This window comes from Diplotaxodon limnothrissa, linkage group LG17, assembly GCF_057381915.1.
Source record: "Diplotaxodon limnothrissa isolate DT_005_m linkage group LG17, D_limnothrissa_male_GT1.1, whole genome shotgun sequence".
Lineage (NCBI taxonomy): Eukaryota > Metazoa > Chordata > Actinopteri > Cichliformes > Cichlidae > Diplotaxodon > Diplotaxodon limnothrissa.
The window spans coordinates 24,749,892-24,775,907 of NC_140612.1; the positions used below are offsets into that span (position 1 = coordinate 24,749,892).

Genomic DNA, 26,016 nt, shown 5'->3' on the forward strand with positions numbered 1-26,016 from the left:
TAGTGGAGTGGAAACACACAAATCGACTGTCATGATCGCCTTTGTCTGACGGTATAATCAAAAAAGAATTAATGACATGTTGGAAGACAGAGGCTATTTTGTACAGCATATGGAAACAGGTGTGTGTTGAATTTTTGGCGAGCTCTTTCTGTGTGCCTTGGCACAAGTTTAAAAACCACTGGACTGAGTGAAAAATAAATCCAAAGCAGGTTGAAAGCACATAAGAAAGGGAAGGTCTCTTCTTTTTAGTTGCATTGCAATCAATTTACACCTGGGCAATAAAAAAATGTATATTGTTACAGCTTTAATGAAGTTACACTGCTTCGTGGTTATAATTTTGCACCAACTGTAGGACACGTTAAGCTTGGATTCAGTGGAGCTCCAGGGGAGCAAAGCAGGAAGGATGATATTTTTGAGATAAAATTAAACCTGCATCTTCTCCTGTGACTCCCCCACTCCATGTAAGGTAATTTTCCTCCAACACTGAACTAAAGAATTGAAAACGACTTCATAGTGTAAAACCTGCCAAGCACGAATAGCATCAGAAACTAGGTTTGGTTACCTGAAAGGATTATAACTTTAGGTCAATCATGCCTTGACTTTTTGCCACCCTCTGCACTGAAGGGAAACACAGCTTCAGGAATAGAAGCCCCATTGTTAGAGGCCTGCACTGTATTACATTACAGCATTTATTTGTGTAGTGGGTGCTCTCTGACCCACAGGGCAGCTGCTGTGCTGACAGATGAACGGTCTTGCGACTTCACACCTGGTCACAACATGTCAGTTTAGCACCTATGGATCGTATATGCCTCACACAACGTTTCACACGAAGGGAAAATGAAAGAAAATTCTTCTCAGTGTAATTAGAGATGAGGAAAAGTGCAAACGCCCGAGGCGTCCACGGCACATTTCTGCCAGTGGTGATCTCCTCCACTTGCTCAGACAAAGACATGAAATATGAGTGTATAAGATGAGCTGGGAGATAATGGTGACCTATGAAATAAAAGACTTATTTTCACCTCAGGAGAATGGTATTATGGGTATGGTGATGAATGTTGTTCTTTAACAGCCTCTTCTATTATCCATTAATTACCGAACAAGTCGGGTGTGAAATTGCCCTGAGAGCCAGCTCTGTGTGGTTGCTTTACTTTTAAGCAATCTTGTTTATTGTTCAGAAATTGTGCTAATACGTTAAAATTGATTTCAATTTAAACCATTTAGATGTGCTGGTACTAAGCAGATTTTAAATGCTTTCTCTGGGGAAATGGAGGGACCACAAAACACCTGCTTCCTGTCAGCGATTTGTTCCAGATCTTTTCTGCGATGCTAGATGTGTAGAATATTCGCATAATTACCAAATTATTTCACACAACAAACATTAAGTGTGTACGGGACAGCAGCATAATATTACTCACAGAGACTTGGCTGCAGCCATCAATTCCGGACTCAGCTATTGAGCTAGCAGGCCGCACGGTTCACCGTCACGACAGGAACGGCCACTCCGGTAAGATCAAAGGAGGGGGTTTATGCATCTACACCAATGACAGCTGGTGCAAAAACACAAAGACTGTAGACAGCCACTGTTCCCCAGATTTGGAATACTTGACTGTGAAGTGCAGACCCGTCTACATACCTCGCGAGTTTACTGTTGTCATGGTAACGGCCGTGTATGTACCACCCGATGCTAATGCTAACTCTGCCATGGAGGAGCTGCACAAGACAATAAGCAACCAGCAGAACTCCCATCCAAACGCAGTGCACATTATAGCTGGGGACTTCAACCATGCTGATTTAAGGTCAGTATTCCCCAGATTTGAACAGCATATTAAATGTGCAACGAGGGGGAAAAACACATTGGATAAAGCCTACAGCAACATCCAAAAAGGCTACAGAGCAACCCCTCTACCACATCTAGGTTTGTCAGACCACATGTCCATGCTGTTGATGCCTGCATACACTCCCATTAGGAGAAGAGCCCCCCCAGTCACAAAAACTGTGAAAACCTGGCCAGAAGGTGCATCACATCAGCTGCAGGACTGTTTTGAAAACATGGACTGGAGCGTGTTCGAACATCAGGACCTTGAAGAGCACACAACATCAGTGCTCTCATATATTAACTTCTGTGTCAACAGTGTCACTGTGGACAAACGTCTCCGGGTGTATTCCAACCAGAAACCCTGGATGACTAAAGAGGTCCAGGTCCTGCTGAAGCAACGTGACGCCGCTTTTAGATCCGGTGATGGTATGCAGTACAGTGCAGCCAGATCTCAGTTGAAAAGAGGCATCAGAGAGGCCAAGGCAGCGTACAAGAGAAGGATCGAAGACCACTTCACCACCAACAACTCACGACAGGTATGGCAGGGAGTTCAGCACTTAACCAACTACAAACCTGGCAATACCACGTTGACTGAGGGTAACGCGGAGCTTGCAGAGGAGCTGAACCACTTCTTCGCACGCTTTGAGGTGAAGGGACCAGAGGCAGCAGCAGCAAAAACATCGGACAGCAGCAGCCCAAGCCTCATAGTGCAGGAATATCAGAATCAGAATCAGAATGGGTTTATTGCCAGATGTTGAGGTTTACAACATTAGGAAATTGCTGCGGTGCTTCAGTGCAGACAATAAGAATTAAAGTGCTATGTAGAAAGAAAGATATGTGCATGAGATATACATGAGATATATACATGAGAATAAGAATTATGAGTGCTACGTAGAAAGATATATACATGAGTGCAGGTGGTGATCAGTGCCAAACATATATACATGAGAATAAGAATTATGAGTGCTACGTAGAAAGATATATACATGAGTGCAGGTGGTGATCAGTGCCAGACATGAAATGATGCAGTGACACAGCGTAGGGTCATGTGTTAGTGGCGGGGACAGTCATGTGGTTATTGTTCATGTGTCCAACAGCAGAGGGGAAGAAACTGTTCTTGTGGCGAGAGGTTCTGGTGCGAATGGACCGGAGCCTCCTGCCTGAGGGGAGCAGGTCAAACAGACTGTGTCCAGGGTGAGAAGGGTCAGCTGAGATCCGGGCTGCACGCCGCAGTGTCCTGGAGGTGTACAGGTCCTGCAGAGATGGGAGTCTGCAGCCAATCACCTTCTCAGCAGAGCGCACAACACGCTGCAGTCTCTGTTTGTCCCTGATAGTGGCTCCAGCGTACCACACGGTGATGGAGGAGGTGAGGATGGACTCGATGATTGCAGTGTAGAATTGCATCATCGTCCGTGTTGGCAGGTTGAATTTCTTCAGCTGCCTCAGGAAGTACATCCTCTGCTGGGCTTTCTTGATGACGGAGGTGATGGTGGGCTCCCACTTCAGGTCCTGGGTGATGGTGGTACCCAGGAAGCGGAATGAGTCCACAGAGGTGATGGGGGTGTCAGTCAGGATGATGGGGGGGAGTGGGGCTGTGTGCTTCCTGAAGTCCACAATAATCTCCACTGTCTTCTGGGCATTCAGCACCATATGAGGTGAGGCGCACACTGAGGGCAGTGAACCCCAGGAAGGCCACCGGACCAGATGGGGTAACCGCAAAGGTCCTAAAAGAGTGTGCAGACCAGCTGGCTGGGGTCTTCACTAAGATCTTCAACACTTCACTGTCCCAGTCCTGCATCCCGCCGTGCCTAAAGTCAGCCACAATTGTCCCACTGCCAAAGCGTACTAACATTAGCAGCCTCAACGACTACCGACCAGTTGCTCTAACACCTGTTATAATGAAGTGCTTTGAGAAACTGGTCCGACGTCACATCATGTCCTGCCTGCCACCCACACTCGACCCGCTCCAGTTTGCATACAGAGCTAACAGATCAACTGAAGATGCCATTGCTACAACGCTCCACACCACCATCTCTCACCTGGAAGTGCAGGGCCGTTACGCCAGGCTGCTCTTTGTTGACTTTAGCTCTGCTTTCAATACGATACTCCCGGACAGACTAATAGATAAACTGCTGGAAATTGGACTTCCTTCCACCACCTGCCGCTGGATCAGAGACTTCCTCTCAGACCGTGTACAGAGAGTTAGAGTGGGGCCTCATCTTTCCTCAGCCCTCAGCCTCAACACCGGCTCTCCACAAGGCTGTGTACTGAGTCCCCTACTGTACACTCTGTACACACATGACTGTGTTAGTTCCCACCCAGACAACACAGTCATCAAGTTTGCAGATGATACCACTGTGGTGGGGCTCATCTCAGGGGGAGATGAGACTGCATACAGAGCTGAAGTTCAGAGGCTGTCAGATTGGTGTGCAGACAACAACCTGGACCTCAATACCACCAAAACAAAAGAACTGGTAGTTGACTTCAGAAGGAGGAAGTCCGAGCTGCAGCCTGTCAGCATCAACGGGGAGTGCGTGGAAAGGGTCTCCAGTTTCAAGTTTCTGGGTGTGCACATAGACACAGACCTCCAATGGAGCTCTAACACCTCTGCGGTCTTAAAGAAGGCCCAACAGCGTCTCCACTTTCTGAGAATCCTCAGAAAAATGGACCTGAAGAAGGAGCTGCTGACCGTCTTCTACCGCTGCTCCATTGAAAGTGTGCTGACATATTGCATCGGTGTGTGGTTCTCCAGCTGCACCACAGCACACAGAAAGGCACTCCAGAGGGTCATCAACATGGCCCAAAAAATCATTGGACATCCTCTTCCCTCCCTGAAGGACCTGTACAGCACTCGCTGTCTCAAGAGGGCACGCAGCATCCTACGGGACTGCACACACCCAGGACACCGGGTGTTTAAGCTGCTGCCGTCTGGCAGGAGGTTCAGGCTGCTGAGGTCCCGAACAAATAGACTCAAGGACAGCTTTTACAACAGGGCAATAGCCCTGATCAATGTAAATAGCTGACCTGACTGGATACCTCCCTGGACTTTTTAGGGGGAGGTAACAATGTTTAAAACGATAACAATAATATTTATATTTATAACAAGGTGCAATAATAATTAATGTGCAATAATAACAGTGTGCAAAACACATACACTTATTCTTCTTTTTTATACTAAGTTAATATACTGTGTTGTGTTGTTTGTTACGTTGTGATGTGTCATATCGTGTCGTGTTGTGTTATATGTAGTGCCGACGTAGGACAGTTTTTCCAATTTCATTGTACTACTGTACTATGTATGACTGTGCAATGACAATAAAGAGTTATCTTATCTTATCTTATCTTATTAGCTGAATTACAGTAAATCAACAAGACGCAGTCTGAGGCATCACCTGTCAGCGTCTACTCTGCATTATGGATTAAAGTTTAACATACATTTATGAAACCTGCTGCAAACATATGCATTTCTATATCCTTTGGGATGACCTGAGTTATTGTGCTTTTGTGTGGTGCATTATGTGTTAATTTCCCTGTGGTCATGATTTGGAGTTTTATATGTGGTGGCAGTAATGATAGACTCTCCTGCGTCACCACACAAATTCCTAATGTGGGTTTCTGGTTTCAAAAGTCATGACCATTTTCGAACACTGTGAGAACACTGTGTCACCATAGAGTAGTGGACCCCACACATTGCTAATGCAACAAATTTTTAGCTGTTAGAGTTGAGTTTTAAGTTCTTAGATCCTCTCTGGGGAACACTGGCGTAGAGATGTTGTGTTTGACCCTTGTCTGGTTTTGATAGTGTTAGGTTTCGTATTGTTGATTGTCATTTATGCTTAGAAATATCTACTTATATATGCTTAGAGTTTTATAATTAGTTTTAGATTGGTAGAGGTTTGATCCTTAATAGTCTGCAAACTTTGTGTGCACACCTACATCCTGGGAGCATGGGAGAGGTCGTACCTTCTCTTATTGTTTTATGGTAGGATAAACGTATCTATATCTGTTTTAGTCTAAGTGCCTTTTGTTTAGATGAACTGCTGGACTTCCAGACCAGCAGGTTTAGGGAAGTCTTTATGGGGTCACACTCTGACCCCACACACACGCACACACACACACACACAGTATTCTTTGTTCACATGTATACCTATGTAAGATGTTATATGTTAATGACCCTATGCATATTCATGGAACCACAATAAAAGGAGTGCTATGGGGAACCTGGCTGAGAGTCTGACGGAGGTCAAGTGGTGGAACGACACTTGGCTCCAGGCAGGTCTCCCTCATGCATGAGTAACACGAAGAACTTTGCCCACTTGGTGTTCAATGCTTTTGCTGTGTTTTTAAATTGTCTCGTTCCAGCGGTGGGCCTGTGCTAGACAGACCCAACAGATAGTCTCAGAAAAAGAGTTGGAATTTGGCAAAGACCTTGGTTTTGGTAAGAATAAACCTTTTACAATGGTAAATGCATGTTAGAGTTCTTGGTTACCATGGTGCGAAGTTCCCTGCAATAGACAAGTATCCTTTTCAGGGTGTACCGCGCCTTTCGGCATATGACAGTTGGTATAGAATCAAGCCCCCTTGCCAGGTTGGTTGCAAAGCGGCTTGCAGATGTACAGCAAATGTAGCTTTAAGGCATTAACCACTTGGATGTACAGAATGTTATCAGCAGAAAAGCTGGACTGATCTTGACTTCATGCCCTGGCTCAAAGTGCCAAACCTCAATTTAAAAAACAGTAAAAATCTACTGGCACTACTGGTCCACCGGGACCATTTACTTTAGACCATGAAAAAGATTTAATAAGATTGCATTCAGCAATTATCTTAATTAAGTCTGGTCCAAACACTAAACAGAGCATCATTATCATCCAAAGGGCTTCACTGATAGCAATGAAAAATATTATTTTTTTGACTCTGTTGTGTTTTTTAAAGCGTAAATTGCACATTAATTTAACTTAATAAATACAACAGTATTGGTGAGCTGCTGAAGAATTTGCATGTAAATGATGTCTGGTATCCCCATGCTGGTCCAGAGGTAATTGCAGCCTAACGCACACTCTAAATGTCTTCTCAAAACACTGAAATCACTGCAGTGCATTCACACATCAATAACAGGCCCTGCTATGGTGTTGTTAAATGGTCATATCGAGTTCAGTTATTGCTAAATAATTCACTACTGAACATTTTAACAGCACAGTCTGTTGGCTGTCATTGAATTTTATTTTGAAAGCATATTTTCTATCTGGAAACCGTCTTTTTGTACTTTGTGCAAGCTAAGCAGAGGACACATTTCCACATAAAACAGACAACCTCACTACATCTGTCTGAGAGATGTAATAACCCCAGGTATTTATTTATTTAGTGCTCCAGGTGGAAAACTGCCATCCTCTATCTCGTCTTTGCTGCTCTGGCCCTTGCTTCACCCACTCCAGTGGCAGATTGATGTTTCAGAAACCGCAGCAGCAGATCTGAATTGCTCCAGCTTGTTGTAGCAGTCCAAGAGAATCATCTGAAAATCATCCATGTCAGCTCTAAATTAACCGATATATTTTTTTCAGTTATATGTTGACCGTTGACTCTTGTTGTAATTTTGCTTCTATTACTCAGCTGCAGTTGATAATAGGCTGATGGTTAAAAAAAACACATCTGATTAAAAATTAACATCTGAGACTATCGGTCCCTCCTTTTTTCTCTCCATGTTTGACTCAAGTACATAATTAAAAACTGGTCACAAGTATTGATTTTTAATAACTTCTTTTTAGTTTTAACAAACTAACCTGTAATTTTCCCAATGTAAAGTCTTCATTATATTCTTTTATAAATCAATATACTATATATTGATTTTTTTTAAACAGATGTTGAATTTTATCATTTCACACTTTTTTAATGCCGTTCCCACAGTCACACTCTGGTGATGCATCCGGCAATTTAGGGTTCAATTCCGTGCCCATGAACAGGATCCAGGAAGCAAATTACCAACTGTTTGATTAGCAGATGTCCTGCTCTGCCTCTTGTGCCACAACCACCTGAGACTTTAGGCTAAGGTACGCTAAACATGATTTCTGTTAATCCTCACCATCCTAGAGGATCCTATTGATGTGTATAGTTTTCCTTCTTTTACTTGCATTTCAGTTGGGAGTTTGATGACATCAGAGCCAGTGAGCTGTTGCTCTGAGGCCATAATTTACTCTGTAATTTACAGTTTGAGTTCTTCAAATCTCACTCTCTCTCAAGTGATGGAGACACAGAGACTTATTGTACTTCATAATTCTCCCAAGTGCCTCATCCAGGGAGCCCAAGGCACACCATTCTGACTCTATAGCTGTGATGCTGTTACAGAATGAATGTAGAGGTGTTTTTTTTTTTGTTGAAATTTTAAAAGTAGCCTTGGGAGGTTAAAGCTGCAGAAGGCAGAAAATGCACGAGCTGAGAGTGTCTCTTCTAAGCCCCTTCTACCAGATGAGAATAATGGTTTCACACAGGAACTGAATACCACTCTCCCAGGTGAAAGTCCGCCACTCCACCTTACTTCCAAAGTACTTTTTTGCTCTTTGTTCTACTTTATAACATCACACACCTGACCTCATCTTAAAAGACCTGTGATTGGCCAACGTCTCCCATCACTAGATAGATTTTCTAAAGCTGAGAAGAAATGCAGGAGATGAAGTTCCCTCTCATACACCATGAATTACTATATGACGTGCACGTTATTATCCCATGGAACCAAAAACAATTCACCAACCTCAACTTTAACGGCTAATAAAGATTTTTGAGTCGTCACTTGTAAATGTAAACTGGTTTTAAATGTCACAACACAAAAACTGTGATTTAAAGATGATTAAGAAATCTTGCACACGAGGAAAAATTTATCTAGTTTCACTAAAATCTGACTGATACTGAAAATTGAAATTCTATTAAATCTGACCAATAGTAATGATACGTGTGAATTAACCGTCAGTTCTTTGGCCATATGAGGTAAAAATTAATAGTTTGATATACTTCCTCTTGTTTTTACTGGATCCTGGTAAGATGTGACACACTGCTAGTGCCAGAAGATGATGGCAAAGAATATCAAAGCCATATAATAAAGTAAGAAATATTCCAAAAATGTCAAAAAGTCTGGTGTGGAGTCGTTTGATAGCGGGGGAATAGTTTTAAGTCAATATCAAGCAGTATTTTTGCTTGAAATGCAAATGCCTGTAGATCAGCACCACTCTTTTGCAGCTTGGCAGATCATTTGATCAGTAACATCATGATTATGTAACCCTAAAAAATATATTGCACTATGGATGCACACCAGCTTTGCTTGCTCATAGTGTCAGCTCAATTTGAATTTTCATGGGATTTGTTAAGAATAAGGAAAATATAGACTATTACCAGACATATTCTTAAATATATGTATTAATCACACCGGCTGACTGCACACAAGCCTCGATGGTGAGAGAACTGCTCATCCAGGTTGCTGCACCTGTTTTTGATAAAATAAACTTTGAAATGAGATGCAAAAGCCTCCCCTTTAGGTTTCTCGCAGACACAGATGGTAGAACATGCTTAAAGTCGCACTCTTAATGCAATCATCATACACTTGACGAGCAGATTCACACTTATACTACTCAGTGATTCATGAACTGTAAATCAATCTGTTCACATAACACAGCAGGAGGAGGAAATGAGTCCCCGAACTCCACCAAATGACTTCGAGCAGTTGGCATCGACCACGTTACGAGCCACATGTCAACCTCTGGCAGCGCTCACTGGCCAACGCTGGAGGTGAGGAAGCCCAGCTGAGATGGAGTGGTAGAGAAAGCCAGACACATGGTAAATTTAACAGGAATCAAAAAGCTTTTTTTCTGCCTTTTTTTCCCTACAAATATGTTTAAATAAGCAAGAATAAACACAGGAGAGCTGCTTTGTAATGCATATTCCCATTTCTTCTGGCAATTAAAGGAGGAGTGTTTTCTTTTACCCATAATGCAATTTCTGCCAGTTCATTTCCTGCTGGGAATAATTGATTTACCATAAAGTACAGAATACATATAGTTGCAGTGGCATCAGGTCTCTTAACAATTATAATAAGCTGATAATAAAATTATTGGCTTTGCCTTACTGATCCTGTGAGGATGTCATTTCCCAGGAAAACCATCTCACTTCTCTTTTCTTACAAAGTCATGAGATCATAGTTTCACAAAAGTCTTATTTAAACGCAATAATTCTGCCTTTATGGACATGAAGGAGGACAAGAAATTGTATGTCATTAAAGCGATGGTGAGTACTAAGTAGCCAATGAGAGCTAGCTACCTAAAATTGATTCATTAGTTGTTATTTGTTGCTATTTTCAGGATCACTGGTGTAGGTGTTCTGGTGTAGTGAAGACATGGATATGACTGAGGTGTAGTGTCAACGCACGCTTCAGCCACACAGACATAGAGAATGGTCGGCCAGTCCCAAGGGAAAGATGTGTACTCCCTGACAAGCTGGTGAGTGGTTGCTGGAGGTTGGAAGGTAAAATTGTTCACAAAGAGGTACACGGTCTGCACCAAAAACCTCCTTGCGAATGTGCTAGTTGCTTAAAATTATGTGTTTTACAATTGGCTGAAATAGAAATGTTCTCCATCTCCAATTTGCATCACACATTTTCAAATTTTGCTACTGCTCGACTAGAAATTGGTGATTCTTTCAAGTTGTTGTCTTTCATGCAAACTACAGACCACTGCGGCAACCTGCAAGTGACCAAAGTTGGACCAAAGGTTTTTGGTGCAACATCTACTTTGTGACCAGTTTCACCCGGTGACAACAAACTCTGCAACCAGTCTGGCAACCACTTGCCAACCAGTTGGGGAATACAGATTTTTTCCCACTCCTAGGCCTGTGTGATAGAAGGGCTTTAAATCACCCACTACTGAGAACCAGCAGCTGTGTGACTTGTTAGTTCAGTTGATTACAAAAAAAGCAATTCGACATTTTATTTAAAAAAAAGCCTGGTAACCATATCTTTCAGGCTTAATTAATTAGCAGTGCTTTTAGTAACACATGTAAATTTCCCACCAAAGAGTGTAATGGACAAATCTATGTTTTGCATTATGCAGGATTTGAATAGAATCATTCTATTCTGCTTTTAAAACATCCAGTTTTAGACATTTCTCATGGTTTTGTTTGTTATTATACATGCTCTCATCACTTCCTGTTTTATTTTGTAGTAAGTGGTAAGGTCCAGTGCATCCCAGTAGGTTTTCCTTCCACTCTTTGTTCTTTGGTGAATTTCTTAAACTTGACCCAAATGGAGTCAGAGAGCCAGATACTAAAATAATGAAAAAGCAACTTTAATGGGATTTGTGGAGGATAATGGCAGAGGTGTGGACTCGAGTCACATGACTTGGACTCGAGTCAGACTCGAGTCATTAATTTTATGACTTTAGACTTGACTTGAAAAAATGTTGTAAGACTTGTGACTTGACTTAGACTTTTTTAATGACCTGGGACTTGAATTGGACTTGAACCGGTTTACTTGAAAAGACTTGATATTTCACCCCAAATATAAAATGTAACATGCATATAGAGAAAATGTGATGTCATTCTGGGGTAGAACCACAAAGGATTCTGGGAACTCGTGGCAAGAGGTACTAGCGCACGCAGGCTTTTAATTGAAATCAGTTATACAGCGATAAAAAGAAACACAAAAATGTCAAGAAGCTGTTGTATTATTAACTGCAATAGCCGGTCACATGACAGCCACGGGAAGCCGACGGGTAAAGAAATCGGTTGTTATCGGATTACGTCGTTGAAGAGAAATTGTTCGAGCCATGTTTCCGAAGTAACAAAGAGGCGACGGATGGCCTGGATCGCAGCCATTCAAAGACCAAATATAACGTCCCAGAACACTCCAGCTCACATGTTAGTCTGCTCCAAGCATTTCCACAAAGGTCAGTCTTCTGTTGTAGTTAATGCGTCATTTTCATAACATAATTGGTGATATAGGTTACAAGCAAGTCTGACGCTGAACAGAAATTGTCGCGCTATGCTCCTTTGTTTATTGTGCATAAATAGTGAATTGTCCTGACACAATATTGTGTTTCGCTTCTGTTATTATGGTACATTGACAAAAACATACTTTTATTCACAGGATAAAACAGTTGTTTTGTATCACTAATTGCCCAGTACGATTACAGCATACAGTATTATTGTCACTGCTACATTTCTGTAACGCGTACCAGAAATTATTTCCACTACTAATTAATTACCGTTGAGCTCAAAGGTTATATTAATAAACGGTTAAGGAATGTGTATTTATGACGACGATTTGTGAGACTGGTAAACTTATGATACGTACGATGGTCTTTCGTTCTACACGGTGCATTTCAAGGTCCTGCACCCATCCGTCGGTAAACTGTACCTGGGCTTGTTGCAGTGACCTGAAGTTACTAAACTTCATGAGTGTATGCACTCACTCCAAGAACCATATGATTATAAATATGCATATAAATATGCTACGATGAGATAGCTGACTTCATCTAACTAGCAAATGTTGTCCAGGCTACGTTGGTGATGCAGTTTTTTTTAATGTGTATGATATTTTTGTCATGCGATTTTAAAGCCGGTCCTACAAGCGCATCCAAGAATAACATGCAGCTTATCTCAGAACTGTCGGTGAAAATTATTCTTGGAGCTAGGTTTAATTGAGCTGCATTTTAAAGAGGTGCAATTTCACAATTTGTGTATATTTTCTAAGTTCACTATTTTGTCATGTGTTGAGAAAAACACAGATTTAAAAATTACATGGTCTAATATTTACATTTAGCATAACTGCAACATTCTTTTTTCGTTTTTTTTTAAAGACTCGAAAGGACTTGAAATTCAAAATTTCAGACTTGTGACTTTACTTGGACTTTTACACCAGTGACTTGAGACTCGACTCTGACTTGCCTGACATTACTTGAGACTTGACTTGAGACTTGAGGATAAAGACTTGAGACTTACTTGAGACTTGCAAAACAATGACTTGGTCCCACCTCTGCTGGTTAGAGTTGCATGGATCGCAGATTTATCCGTTTTTTGTGAATATAAGCTGCTGACTGGTGAGCAGAATTTTCAGCTTGGTACGTTAGTGTTCATCAGTTAATCATAAAACATATTTAGTGCTTATAACAAATATATTATGCTAAATAAAGACAGATTTTTCCACAATGTATATGATAGTAAGAGTTAGTAAACCTCTATTAAAGTCTCCCTCTGCAGTCTGTTGTTTCTTAGATTCAGCATTGAAACTGAATTTAAAACAAAACATAGATGACATTCTGTCGCCTCATCAACCACCAAGATCTCACTGCCTACAGACATTCAGTAACTCTCATTGGATAATGTTAATAAATATCTTTCACTAAATATGAACGTTTTCTACCTGTCCTTGTTTAAATTATGAAAGAAGTTATTATGCCTGAGAATCTCTAGAATGTCGAATACTTTCCACTAAACAGTTGTCTTCTACTTTGGTTAGTTTTTTTAACAACCATTTAAAAAACATATTTTGCTTTTGTTTTATTTTTTACTGCAATTCCTGTAGAGTAGCTTTTATAGTGTTAATTCAGTATGTGCTACAAAATAAAAGCCTTTCCTTTACATTAGGTTTGTGGGCATTTTATTTTGAATTGTTCCAATCATGGCACTTCAAAGGAACAGCGCATCACAGGAACAGCCTGTGATGTCACAGTGCACATTCTACTGGAAAACCCTATAAATAGGGGAGACGTTCAACCGACTTTAGTGGATCTCGGATGGCAGAAACACAAAGCAACCTGGTTGTTAAAACAAAGACAAGGCGGACGCAGAGAAACGCATACGCACACGCTGACGCATCTATAATGGCAGAAGCAAAAATAGAAATGGTCATCACACCAAAACCTGAGGTTGATAAAGCCGCACAACCAAATACTAAAAAGTCTCCTGTGGCACAATCACCAAAGGAAACGGTTGTGAAACCAAAGAAACAAAAAATGCAAAAACAGAAAAGAGTGGCTGAAGAACCAAGAAGAGCAATTACTCGGGCATATGCCCGGGCTCTTCTTGAAGCTCAAAACAGCACGGGTGATGGAGCAAACCCGAAAAATGAAGAAATGCAAAAAAACACTGGAGCCACTCCTGAAAAAGAAAAGGCTGAATCCCTCCCCATTTCAAATGCAAAGGAGGACATGGAGAGAGAGAGAAATGGGAAGAACCCCAGCAGACCAAACCCTGTGCCTAATGGAGGGACTTGGCAATATCAACCCATTCCCACATTTAGACCCCCGTTTAATCCCTGGCACGAGATTGCTGCTCTCAGACACCAACTGGAAGCCTCCCAATACCATCAGAACGACCTTTACTGTAAAATGGTAGGTGCAAACAAGAGGGCCTCTTATCACCAGTTTCAGGTGAACAAACTTCGTGAAGAAATTCACGAGAACGAGCGAAATCACGAGGAAACGATCAAAGGCCTCATAGAGCAGCTGGAAGAGGCTTCTAGTAATAAGACCTATGACATCAGTGAGACAGACACTCTCGCAAGTGACAATGAAGCTATGGTCATATTGGATGAGGTGATTGCTACCCTGCAGGACCAAATCAGCCACCCTACCACAGAGCAGTGTGTGGAGTCTGCCACTCCAACCACAGAGGCTTCACACACTGACTCTGTAGGACTGAAGTCCTCTAAGGAGGCTGAATTTGAGCTCAAATGTAGGATTCAGCAAGAGCAGATTGAGATGCTCCAGAAACAGCTCCTAGCAGCTCAAAATCAGCTTGAAGAGCAGGCCGTTAAACATAGGCAGGAGCAGGAGACACTCAACCTGGAAATCAGTGACCTGAAATCCCAGCTCTGCCCCAACAAGGCCCTTCATGATTTGAAGCTAGAGTCTCTGGAGCGAGAGCTGAAAGGGGCCAAAGCTTCCTCACTTAAAATCCCACAGCAGCACAAAGAACAAAATTCCACTGCTGCAAATGAAATGCACAAATTTGAGCTTCCGAAAGAAAACGAGACTGGACAACAGGAGAAGATGGAAAAAGAGGACTCACGGCCATCCACTGCAAGGTCTCTGCAGGAGCCTCAGAAAGAAAAAGACACCACAGAACAACAGAAGATAGAAAAAGAAGAGTCAGCTGCATTTTCTGTACAGGAATCTTTGCAAAGTCTACAAGACAAACAGAAAATGCTCAATGTCAAGGTGGCTGAACTCAAGACTGAAGTCAAGAGCCTGCCAGAGATTCCGCCAAGTAAGAAGAAGAACAAGAAGAAGCGGAACTGTGCGCGTCCCCAATTTCACATAATTGGTGTCAACATCAAGTCCTAAAAATCATATTTATATACAACTAAATTGTCAGTGAACATTTGAACCCCTCTCGGTCAAGACAGAAGGCCACCCCTTCCTGAGCCCGGTTCTGTCAGAGGTTTCTCCCTATTAAGAGGGAGTTTTTCCTCTCCACTGTCGCCAAGTGCTTGCTCATAGGGGATTTGGGGGCTTTTTTTTAACACCAACCACTGAAAAGTTCACTGACATCAAATTTAAGACTCAGCAAATATGGAAATGGATCATTCGTCATCAAGTGAGGAATCATCCATTTAAAACATGTTTGCTGAGTCATATTTAGTTGTATATAAATATGATTTCTGTCACACTAAGGCCAATCACAGACTAATTTGGACAATTGGTAAAAAATAAATAAATTGAAAAAATTGAAAAAAAGTAGTTGTGTCATTGTTTCGTGTAGATTTCAAATAACATGCCATTTTATGTCAACATATTTCTGTTACATTTGTAGTGCTCGTGGTTTTATATTCTTATGATCCTGTTTGTTTGATGAGTATATCCTTCTGCCTTGCTTCACATATTTACTGCTGCTTGGCTAGCTTTAGTCATGCTAGCATCAGCACGGGTAGAAACAGATACACATCAGAGACATCACATGTAGCTTGTGTTTATGTTCAGAGTGACATCTGATTTAAAAGCAGGCAGCAAAGCACTGAGCAGCATATCAGTCAGCACAGAAAACAAATGCCATAAATGTCATCAATTAGGCTGGAATAATTTGTTTCTAGTGGCTTCTATCAGAGGTGTGGACTCGAGTCACATGACTTGGACTCGAGTCAGACTCGAGTCATTAATTTTATGACTTTAGACTTGACTTGAAAAAATGTTGTAAGACTTGTGACTTGACTTAGACTTTTACACCAATGACCTGGGACTTGAATTGGACTTGAACCGGTTTACTTGAAAAGACTTGATATTTCACCCCAAATATAAAATGTAACATGCATATAGAGATTGAAAATGTGATGTCATTCTGGGGTAGAACCACAAAGGATTCTGGGAACTCGTGGCAAGAGGTACTAGCGCACGCAGGCTTTTAATTGAAATCAGTTATACAGCGATAAAAAGAAACACAAAAAATGGCAAGAAGCTGTTGTATTATTAACTGCAATAGCCGGTCACATGACAGCCACGGGAAGCCGACGGGTAAAGAAATCGGTTGTTATCGGATTACGTCGTTGAAGAGAAATTGTTCGAGCCATGTTTCCGAAGTAACAAAGAGGCGACGGATGGCCTGGATCGCAGCCATTCAAAGACCAAATATAACGTCCCAGAACACTCCAGCTCACATGTTAGTCTGCTCCAAGCATTTCCACAAAGGTCAGTCTTCTGTTGTAGTTAATGCGTCATTTTCATAACATAATTGGTGATATAGGTTACAAGCAAGTCTGACGCTGAACAGAAATTGTGGCGCTATGCTCCTTTGTTTATTGTGCATAAATAGTGAATTGTCCTGACACAATATTGTGTTTCGCTTCTGTTATTATGGTACATTGACAAAAACATACTTTTATTCACAGGATAAAACAGTTGTTTTGTATCACTAATTGCCCAGTGCGATTACAGCATACAGTATTATTGTCACTGCTACATTTCTGTAACGCGTACCAGAAATTATTTCCACTACTAATTAATTACCGTTGAGCTCAAAGGTTATATTAATAAACGGTTAAGGAATGTGTATTTATGACGACGATTTGTGAGACTGGTAAACTTATGATACGTACGATGGTCTTTCGTTCTACACGGTGCATTTCAAGGTCCTGCACCCATCCGTCGGTAAACTGTACCTGGGCTTGTTGCAGTGACCTGAAGTTACTAAACTTCATGAGTGTGTGCACTCACTCCAAGAACCGTATGATTATAAATATGCATATAAATATGCTACGATGAGATAGCTGACTTCATCTAACTAGCAAATGTTGTCCAGGCTACGTTGGTGATGCAGTTTTTTTTAATGTGTATGATATTTTTGTCATGCGATTTTAAAGCCGGTCCTACAAGCGCATCCAAGAATAACATGCAGCTTATCTCAGAACTGTCGGTGAAAATTATTCTTGGAGCTAGGTTTAATTGAGCTGCATTTTAAAGAGGTGCAATTTCACAATTTGTGTATATTTTCTAAGTTCACTATTTTGTCATGTGTTGAGAAAAACACAGATTTAAAAATTACATGGTCTAATATTTACATTTAGCATAACTGCAACATTCTTTTTTCGTTTTTTTTTAAAGACTCGAAAGGACTTGAAATTCAAAATTTCAGACTTGTGACTTTACTTGGACTTTTACACCAGTGACTTGAGACTCGACTCTGACTTGCCTGACATTACTTGAGACTTGACTTGAGACTTGAGGATAAAGACTTGAGACTTACTTGAGACTTGCAAAACAATGACTTGGTCCCACCTCTGGATAATGGCAACAAAAGAAGCTCCTGAGTTTAGCAAGTCAAATCCAAAAAGTCATCAGAACCCCAACAATTATAAGAGCAAACAAAAGTTATCAGTAATTCACAAGCAAGCAAGAGACAGGCAGGACAGGAGGGCAACATAACAAACAATCAGGGTTACCAATTAAACACATGTGACACTAATGAGGGGGAAACAAGAGTGGGACAAGTCCAAAGATAACAATAATACAACACAGGTTCGTAGAGAGTAAAGTACCTCTTCAGAATAAGGCAGGAAGTACACATAACAAGGTACACAGATTACTAGAGCGAGACACAGACAACAAGGGGACAATTAAAAAAACCAAAAACAACCTAAGACTGCTGAGAGAGTAAAGTTTTAGATCAAAGATCATGACAGATCATGATGGTTCCTGATCAGATGATAAGCTTATTCTTCCCTTCCTTCTCTCTCTCTTTGGTCAAGCAATCAAGTCATTTCCTAGTTTGTTCCCTTCTGGATTCCTACTTTATTATCTATGTATACTCACAGTCTTCTCTGTTTCTTATTTTAGTAAGCATGTTTTTGCAAGTACTTTATTGCTTTTTGGAGTGTTTTTGGACCTTGGCCTGTTTTTGTCCTCCTCTTAGTTTCCTGCAGACTTCATATGGGTCCTCTCCACCCGTATGCCACCACTCGGTGACTATTGAACAGTAGTAGTTATACATATTAATGGTGCTGTTTCCTGACAAAGCCAAAGGTCAGACAAGTGCTGGGAGAAAGTAAACTAAAAGGTCAAACAAGGCCGGTTTGAAAAACAACCCTTACAGTGGTAGAAGAGTGGATTACTTTTGTGTTATTATAACAAGCTGAAGAACATTTTCTTCTCTTGTGTCGATTGTATCCCAGTATAGATGATGATTATGGTGATGATGAAGGACGGCATGTTTTACAAACTGCCTCCAGGCTGAAAACAAGACCTTGAATTCCTGTGTGAAGCGCTGCTGCGCGGTGACTTACTGTTTTTAATGTGCTGCGGGGGTCGAAGCAAACGCTCGCCCGGGACACAAACATACAGCATCACATTGTGCAAACGTCTGCGGGGGACAGGATGATCTAATATGAGACTGTGAAATGGACGAGGACGGGGGAGGAGGCAGGGGAGGTGCCGGAGTTAAAGGTGGAGCTCTTCCTTTCAAGTTGAGGTTAAAAGCCTCGGAGGCTGTGACCTTGGATTTAAAGGTTTCCGGAGGGGGGAAACTCATAAACAGGTGCTAGAACAGCTGTAATCAAACAGTAACTGGCTGCAGCGTGTCACAGGGGGAAGCGAGGGTGGAGAGGTGGATGAGGTGAGCGGTGAAGGGACAGCAGCATAATGCCGGGCGACCTCAGACCACCGTGACAGCCCACAGGGACAGCGAGATCGCATTCCTTCACGCTAATGGGCCTATTTAGCAGATGGACACAGATGGAAGTCCCTGAGAGATCGGTTTTAATGTGCTCAACAATTACTGCAACATTTATAATATGCTGCATGCTGGACTTAGAGGATTTACACATAGTGTCTGTGCAACAGTATTATAAGTCAGTATTCAGTTTCTTTAAATTTGAGTATTTAATGTCGATTTTACAATCAATAGAAGAATTAAATCTACAGAATTTAAACAGAAGTAGAGAAAACCTTCAAAAGATTTAACTCTAACCTACTGCAGGCATGTGTGATTTATAGAATTTCATATAAAAATTTTATAGCTACGAGATCAATGAGCATATATTTTATGTTTATTCTGACTTATCTTGCACACAGCCCGTTGCCGCCTGTATCTTCTAACAGTGTGAGACCTACTAAGGCCGAGCTACAGCTTGTGTAAAGTGCTCAAAGCTCCGTGATTCTGCAGTCCAGTGCAGAAAGACAAATGAGAAATCGCCTGCATTTCTCCAGCAAAATTCTGGACAAACACTTTTTAGAGCGTCCAGCACATATTTGTGTTTCTCCAGTAGAGGTCAAAATAGCTGAATACCAACATCTTGCAAGACTTGCTTCTTTTCAATTTCAGAGCAGTTGATCTACAGACATGTGAAAAGAGTTTTGACAGGAATCTCTGGAGTCCTGTCATAAACTAAGTACATCTTTACTGTCCATTTCTACTATACCTGAGCACTCAAAGCACTTTATACAACATATGTCATCCACTTAAGCACTTTGTTTCTGTCTAAATGCTTTCTATCTGTCATTCACACATCTTGGGGTTTAGTGTCTTGCCCAAAGATGCTTTGGCATTGAGCCAGGGATTAAACCACCAACCTTCTGATTAGTAGGTACCCTGTTCTACCCCTTGACCCACATCTACCGCAAAATAAGAGGGTAAGTAACAGCCAGGCTTTTGCCAGTTTGCAGGTCTGGATGATTCAGCTGTGTCTTAACACAGTTGTGTTTTAACAGTCTTCCCAGGAGTGGCTGTCCCAGCAAATTCACCCCAAGGTCAGACTATGCAATGCTCAGAGAAACTGCAGAAAACCCAAGAGCTGCTTCTCAGACTCATTTTGCGTGATAAAATTTAAAGTTCTTGACAGTGCTGTTATAAAAAGACTGAACAAGCATAGCTGCTTTGGAGGACTGCAAAGGAAAGCCTCTTCTGTCTAAAAAGAATATGGCAGCACAGCTAGGGTTTGCAAATTTCCATCTGAATAAACTTTAAGAGTCTTCGAACAACGTCCTTGGACAGACGAGATGAACTGGAGATGTCTGGCTGTAATGCACAGAACCAAATTTGGCCACAGGACCTGGGCATCATGCAGCCAGTGAGTCATCCATGAACTCCTCTGTATACCAAAGTATTCCAGAGTCAAATGTGAGGCCATCTGTTTGACAGCTAAAGCTTGGCCGAAATTGGGTCATGCAACGGGACAATGATCCCCAACAAAGAAATAAATCTACAATAGAATGGCTGCAAAAGAACAGAATCTAACTGGGCCACTGCAACACTTTGGGTCCAGACCTCAACCCGACTTAAATGCTGTGGAGAGACATTAAGAAAGCTGCATGATGAATGCCTGCAGACCTCAATGAACTGAGGCAGTGTAAAGAATAGTGGGCCAGAATTCCTCCAAAATAACACGAGAGAATTATAAAGTCACACATTTAAAAAATAACTTTTCTAATGAAAATATTTATTTCGCCTGACAGCACAGTATCTAAAAGACCCTTGTCAGTCCCAATTTCTTCTGGAACTGTAGATGCATTTCAATTGTCTTGTGAGCAGACTTTTAGGTATAAGTAAAATCCTGAGATTTTCATAATGCGAGACTAGTGAAACCTTCTTTCCCACCTGGTTAGAACTCTGCTGAGTGTGCTCTCACTGTTTGTTCTGTGTATAAAAAAATACCACACTCACTCAGCTCCGCAATGCTTCCCACTCGGGTCGCGAGCAGGGACTGCTCCAGGGTCCGGAGCTCGGCTTGGGTGTACCCGTGACCTTCACTGCCCCTCCCCGAGCGTTGCTGGTCCCTGTGCAGGTTCAGACTCTCTGGGAGGCTCAGCACACCTGGAGACGGCACAGAAAACAAAGGAAATTTAAAAAAAAAATGGCAAAACAACAACTCATACATCTTCTTCTTCTTCTGGTAATTTTCCCATCAGCTTTCTGCTGATGCCAGATTTATCACAGACAAGAAGTAACAGGGGAATGCAAACTCTAGAGAAAGACAAGAGGAGCAGCAGAAATGCAAATCAGCACTTTGAGATAAATATTCTGCACAGAACTGGGAAGCTGTGCGATTAAAACCACTTTCATGTTGCAGCCAGAGAGCAAACATTTGTCTAAATGATTAAACATGGGGACAGAGTCACGGGTTAATGGCATACTGTACGTGATGATTCTTCTTATTTGCATTGAAAACCTCACAGCTCACAAAGCTTTCTTGTTTTTACCTCAACCTTCAAACTCTAATTGAACTGAATCGTCTGTTAGCCACATTTGTTTCTTCAAGTATTCACATCTAAATCACCTTGTCGTGATCTCAGGTGTGTTTCTTTTTTTTTTTCTGCTGAAAACAAATGGTAGCAGATTACGCTCGCTAGCAAGAATTAATCCATTTAGGAGCTGTTATTGCAGCCAGGCATTGTGTAGCTGCAAAGAATGGCTTGTGACAGATTGGATATTGAGTTTTCTGCTACAATAGAATGGAAAGCAACACCACGCCGGGTGCTAATCCTAATGACACAGCACAGTGGGATATGCCATTTTTCAAAGAACAGTAATTACAACATGGAGGAATGTGGACAATTTGTCTATGTTTGATGCCAGCAGCTAAGAGAAAAAAACCCTCGCACAGTGGACACAGTGCACCAAGTTCACGAGCTTTCTTTAGTTTTCCCTGTACAGAAAAGACCTCTCCAGACTCAGATTCCTCCCACCATCACCTCTTCCCACAGTGTCCAACCCAAGAATTCCAGTATTCCCCAGTCCCAGTCCTGCTCCTTTTTCTTCCCACAGCCTTTCCGGGGAGGTCTACATGATTTTTTTCCTAATAGCTTTTTCCATTGCTGTTTTAACAACTGAGCAGTATTAATGGAGCAGCTGGTATTAGGGTGTGTCTCGAATGGAAATCCTCAATGTTAAAACAAAAAAGCGTGGCCGGATCTGCAGCAATAAAGAATTTCTATAATCCAAAGAAATGAAAGACTCCTCTAAAATGAATGATTTGCTGAAAGCTGGCTATATGGTGAGGTGTAGTTAGCAGCTGCTTCACACTTAGCTCATTTAAAAGCTCTTTAAAATGGTTTGTTAGTACATATGGTGTTCACAGTTTTAAGTGTTTGAGATCATTTTCTATGAGTGCAGATATTTAACTCACTGCTCTTTGAAGCATTTATAATTGTATTTTATCCACAACTGTCACCCTAACAGTCATTTATTTGTTGTGTATACCACTGTGAATAACTTAAGGGGAACGGTTGTCTGAAACGGTGGACCTCATTTGTAAAATTCATGACTTTGGGAAAAGCCACAAATTTCATGCAAAGAGATTACTGAGACAGAGGGGTGGCACCAGAGGAGCTCTGAAAGCAGATTTCACCCTGCCTGTTAGTTTGGCCACACACTTTTTCCTTCAGATGTGGTTGGGTAGTACATAACACAGCCAAGTCACTCTCTTGTATAGTGGATCCTAATGTAGTGTCAACATTTGGCATAAAATTACCTTTGGCATAAAATTAAACATGAGATTTTATATTTTAAGTTGCTGTAGACTTGTTAACTAATGGGTGTTTATTACAGAGCTAATGGAAATGATTTATAATTGGTGAGAGTTGGGGCGAGATGTGCGATCGGTGCTGTTTCTTGTTTGGAACGACCGAAACAATTACTGAAGAAGTAGAAAATTGGGCCTTCTATGTGCACCCCTTTAACTGCTTGTTAACACAAACATCTAAACAGCCAATCACATGACAGCAACTCAGTGCATTTAGGCATGTAGACACAGTTAAGGCAACCTGCTGAAGTTAACACCAAACAGAGTGGGGAAGATTTTGAATTGAGTATTTCAGACCAGTTTTTCTACTGGTTCACTGCTTTCCACAGTCACCAAATCTCAACCCAACAGTCCATCTTTGGGATGTGGTCGAATGGAAGAATTGCATCATGGATTTGTAGCTGAAAAATCTGGAATAACTGTATAAATATGGAGCAAAATCTCTGAAGAATGTTTCCAACGTCACAAAGAATCAAAGCTGTTCTGGTGGCATTAGGTGCTCCAGTCTGGTCAAGGCTGGAGCTCAACCTAATAAAGTGTCCAGTGAACTTCAGTTAAAACGCTACCATATAAAGAAAAAGACAAGATTAGCATCTAGCTTATTATAAGTGCACACCAGAAAAACAGCATCCATGACGTTATGACAGCATACAGCGTTTAAGTGCACATGGTATGGTTAACTTTCACATTCCTGAAGGCATCTTGCTCAGGTAAGATCCTGCTGATTTAAGCAAGCTAATGCTAAACCTTAATCACCTATTACAACAAGAGCACAGCTCTGTAATAAAGCAGTCTGTGCACTCTGTCTGCAATCCATACCCTTCACCCATGGGTGCATTATGAGACAAAAAGCTTGAAGTAAAACATTTTAAAACATTCTTACATTCTTTCAAAAGTACAGCAATTGTTCTCCTCACTTTCTAAACTTGTAAAGTTGGTTTTTTTTTAATAAGAGGTGATGCAACACAGTGGTAAACATGCTCCTGTTCCAGCTTTCTGGATGATGCTGCCACGTGGTGCTTCATTTCAAGTAATATTCTGTCCTTTTACCATTTGCACATCATTGAATTCTGTTTTAATCTACATTTTCCGTGCATTTCAGCTTTGTTGAAAACAGGGTTGCACTATAACGTTGCCTTCAATCTCAAATGATCAGATAAAAGAGGGTAAGAGATTTCATGGAGCCTCAAGGAACTGCACAGATGGACGTGCCACTAAAATGACTTTTACATACAATGAACCACCAATTGGGAAAGTAAAACCACTGACTAAAGCAGCTTAAAGTCTGCTCCATGAAGATGATAAACACATGACTGAATTTGTATCTCTAGACTGAAACTAACGAATGTTTTTCTAAGCAGAAGACATGGATCAAGAGGGATGGCTTTTATAAAGGTCTGTGAAACTGCAGAGTAAACAACATATCAGTTGAATAAAAGTGGCATAAAAACTACAGAAAAGCAGGGATTCCTCAGGCTTTTCGGAAGAGAGAAGCTGTCTGTCCTACTCCTGTCCCAGATTGAAGCAGGGAAATCTCTTGAAAAAAACATTGACATTCATGGCTTCCTGAGCTGCAGATTTTGCACTTGTGTGTGTTTTTAGGTGGAGGTATAGGTTTGAATAATTCACAGTGCCCTCTGTAATCAAGGCTTCCCATCTTCATTTTCACTTCACCCCCACCACTGCCCAAACTATTCTTTTAATAATATCACCGGGGTGCCAGGGAGTCCTTTGCTGAATTATTCATCCTGTCAGATCAAGACATATAAACAAGTCTGCAGCGCTCTCTTTCCCCACCTCCCACTCACTCTACATGTTATCTCTCACTAACACTTGGCTTCTCCAGATAGGAAAAAAAAGTAGGAATATTTGATCCTGGGTGATGTTTGTGTAATAAACATCAGAGGTGAGAAAGAAGGCAGCCTGGCCCCTCGGAGGCGAGGAACAGGGAAGAGGATGAAGGGAAGAGGGAACGCTGACACAAGTTTGTGATTAAAAAATGACAAACAACATTTCCATGTCACATCAACCACGTCGTTCTGTGACCTCTGAGGCAATTATATAAGTATATATAAGTATATATATATATATATATATATATATATTTATATACTTTAGAAACAGTCTAATGCCACATAAACAGATACAACCTGCACTGCCTACTCTCTGCCTCTCTTCACGTGCCCGATGAGCAGATGAAAAGGATGCTGGGTCACGGCGACAGGACTAGTTTAAAGCTCCATGTGGTGCACCGAAATCCCCTCAGTCATTCCCGTGAAAATACCACTGCTCCTCATAAATAAAATAAGTTCTCATAAATAATATAGAGAATATTGAGCTTAGAACACATACAACAGCTGACAGTGTGGCAATGAAACAGGCTTCAATAACAAGCAAAAAAATAAAAGGTATTGTCTAGAACAAAGCAATTAATAAAGATTCTGCACAATTGTTATTATTCTGCTTTAACTAATATTACTTTTACTACTATACTAACTAATATTTATAGTTATCAGTGTTTTTATAGCATTTGCATGGATGCATATTACTTAGAAACTATAATTCTTGTGTGCCACGTGTTGTTTTTTAAAATATCATCTCACATGTGACGTCTGACCTCTCCTTAAAGGTTAATAGACTTATCTGAAGGTCAAAGTAGCACTGACACTATATATACAGTAGCTTTTAAGACTGAGTTTCTTAATACCATGCTTTTATTGAGAACATATAGACATATAGAGAATAATCTATGGGGATTCTAAAAATCATGGTACTTTGGACCTATGACCTTTTCTTCAAGGTCAAATAAGGTCAAACTTAAAACTATGATTAAAATTCTTCTGCCTTTGTTCCTACTGGCAACACTTAGTGAATGATACTGGTATATGGGGGTATCATATTATGTGATTACACACACACACACACACACACACACACACACACACACACACACACAATGTGTGTAATCAAGTCAAAACATCTGTCAAGCTACACGTTTATGACCTCCACAGCACTACAAAGAGAAACAAAAAAAAGAAAATTAAACTAATGTATACTTCGGACTGTGGGAGGAAGTGACCAACCCTAAAGATTTAGTCAAACATTCAAGCTCCATACAGAAACGTCCCCAGGAACCTTCTTGTTTCCACCCATGATCCTTCAAAGACCAGCAGGTGTCTGTCTCTATGGGAAGCCGGGCAAATGTGATGGAAACACAGAC

The 26,016-nt window shown here is 41.1% G+C and overlaps 1 protein-coding gene across 1 annotated transcript in view; it reads right to left on the reverse strand.

The window, feature by feature from the left end:
• Positions 1-26,016, reverse strand: part of LOC146615055 (ankyrin repeat- and BTB/POZ domain-containing protein 3-A) — a 289,414-nt gene that overhangs the window by 81,289 nt on the left and 182,109 nt on the right. Inside the window, exon 2 of the mRNA XM_085376547.1 lies at positions 20,939-21,088. Within this exon, the coding sequence (XP_085232673.1) occupies positions 20,939-21,088 (150 nt within the window). The remainder of the gene's footprint in view (positions 1-20,938; positions 21,089-26,016) is intronic.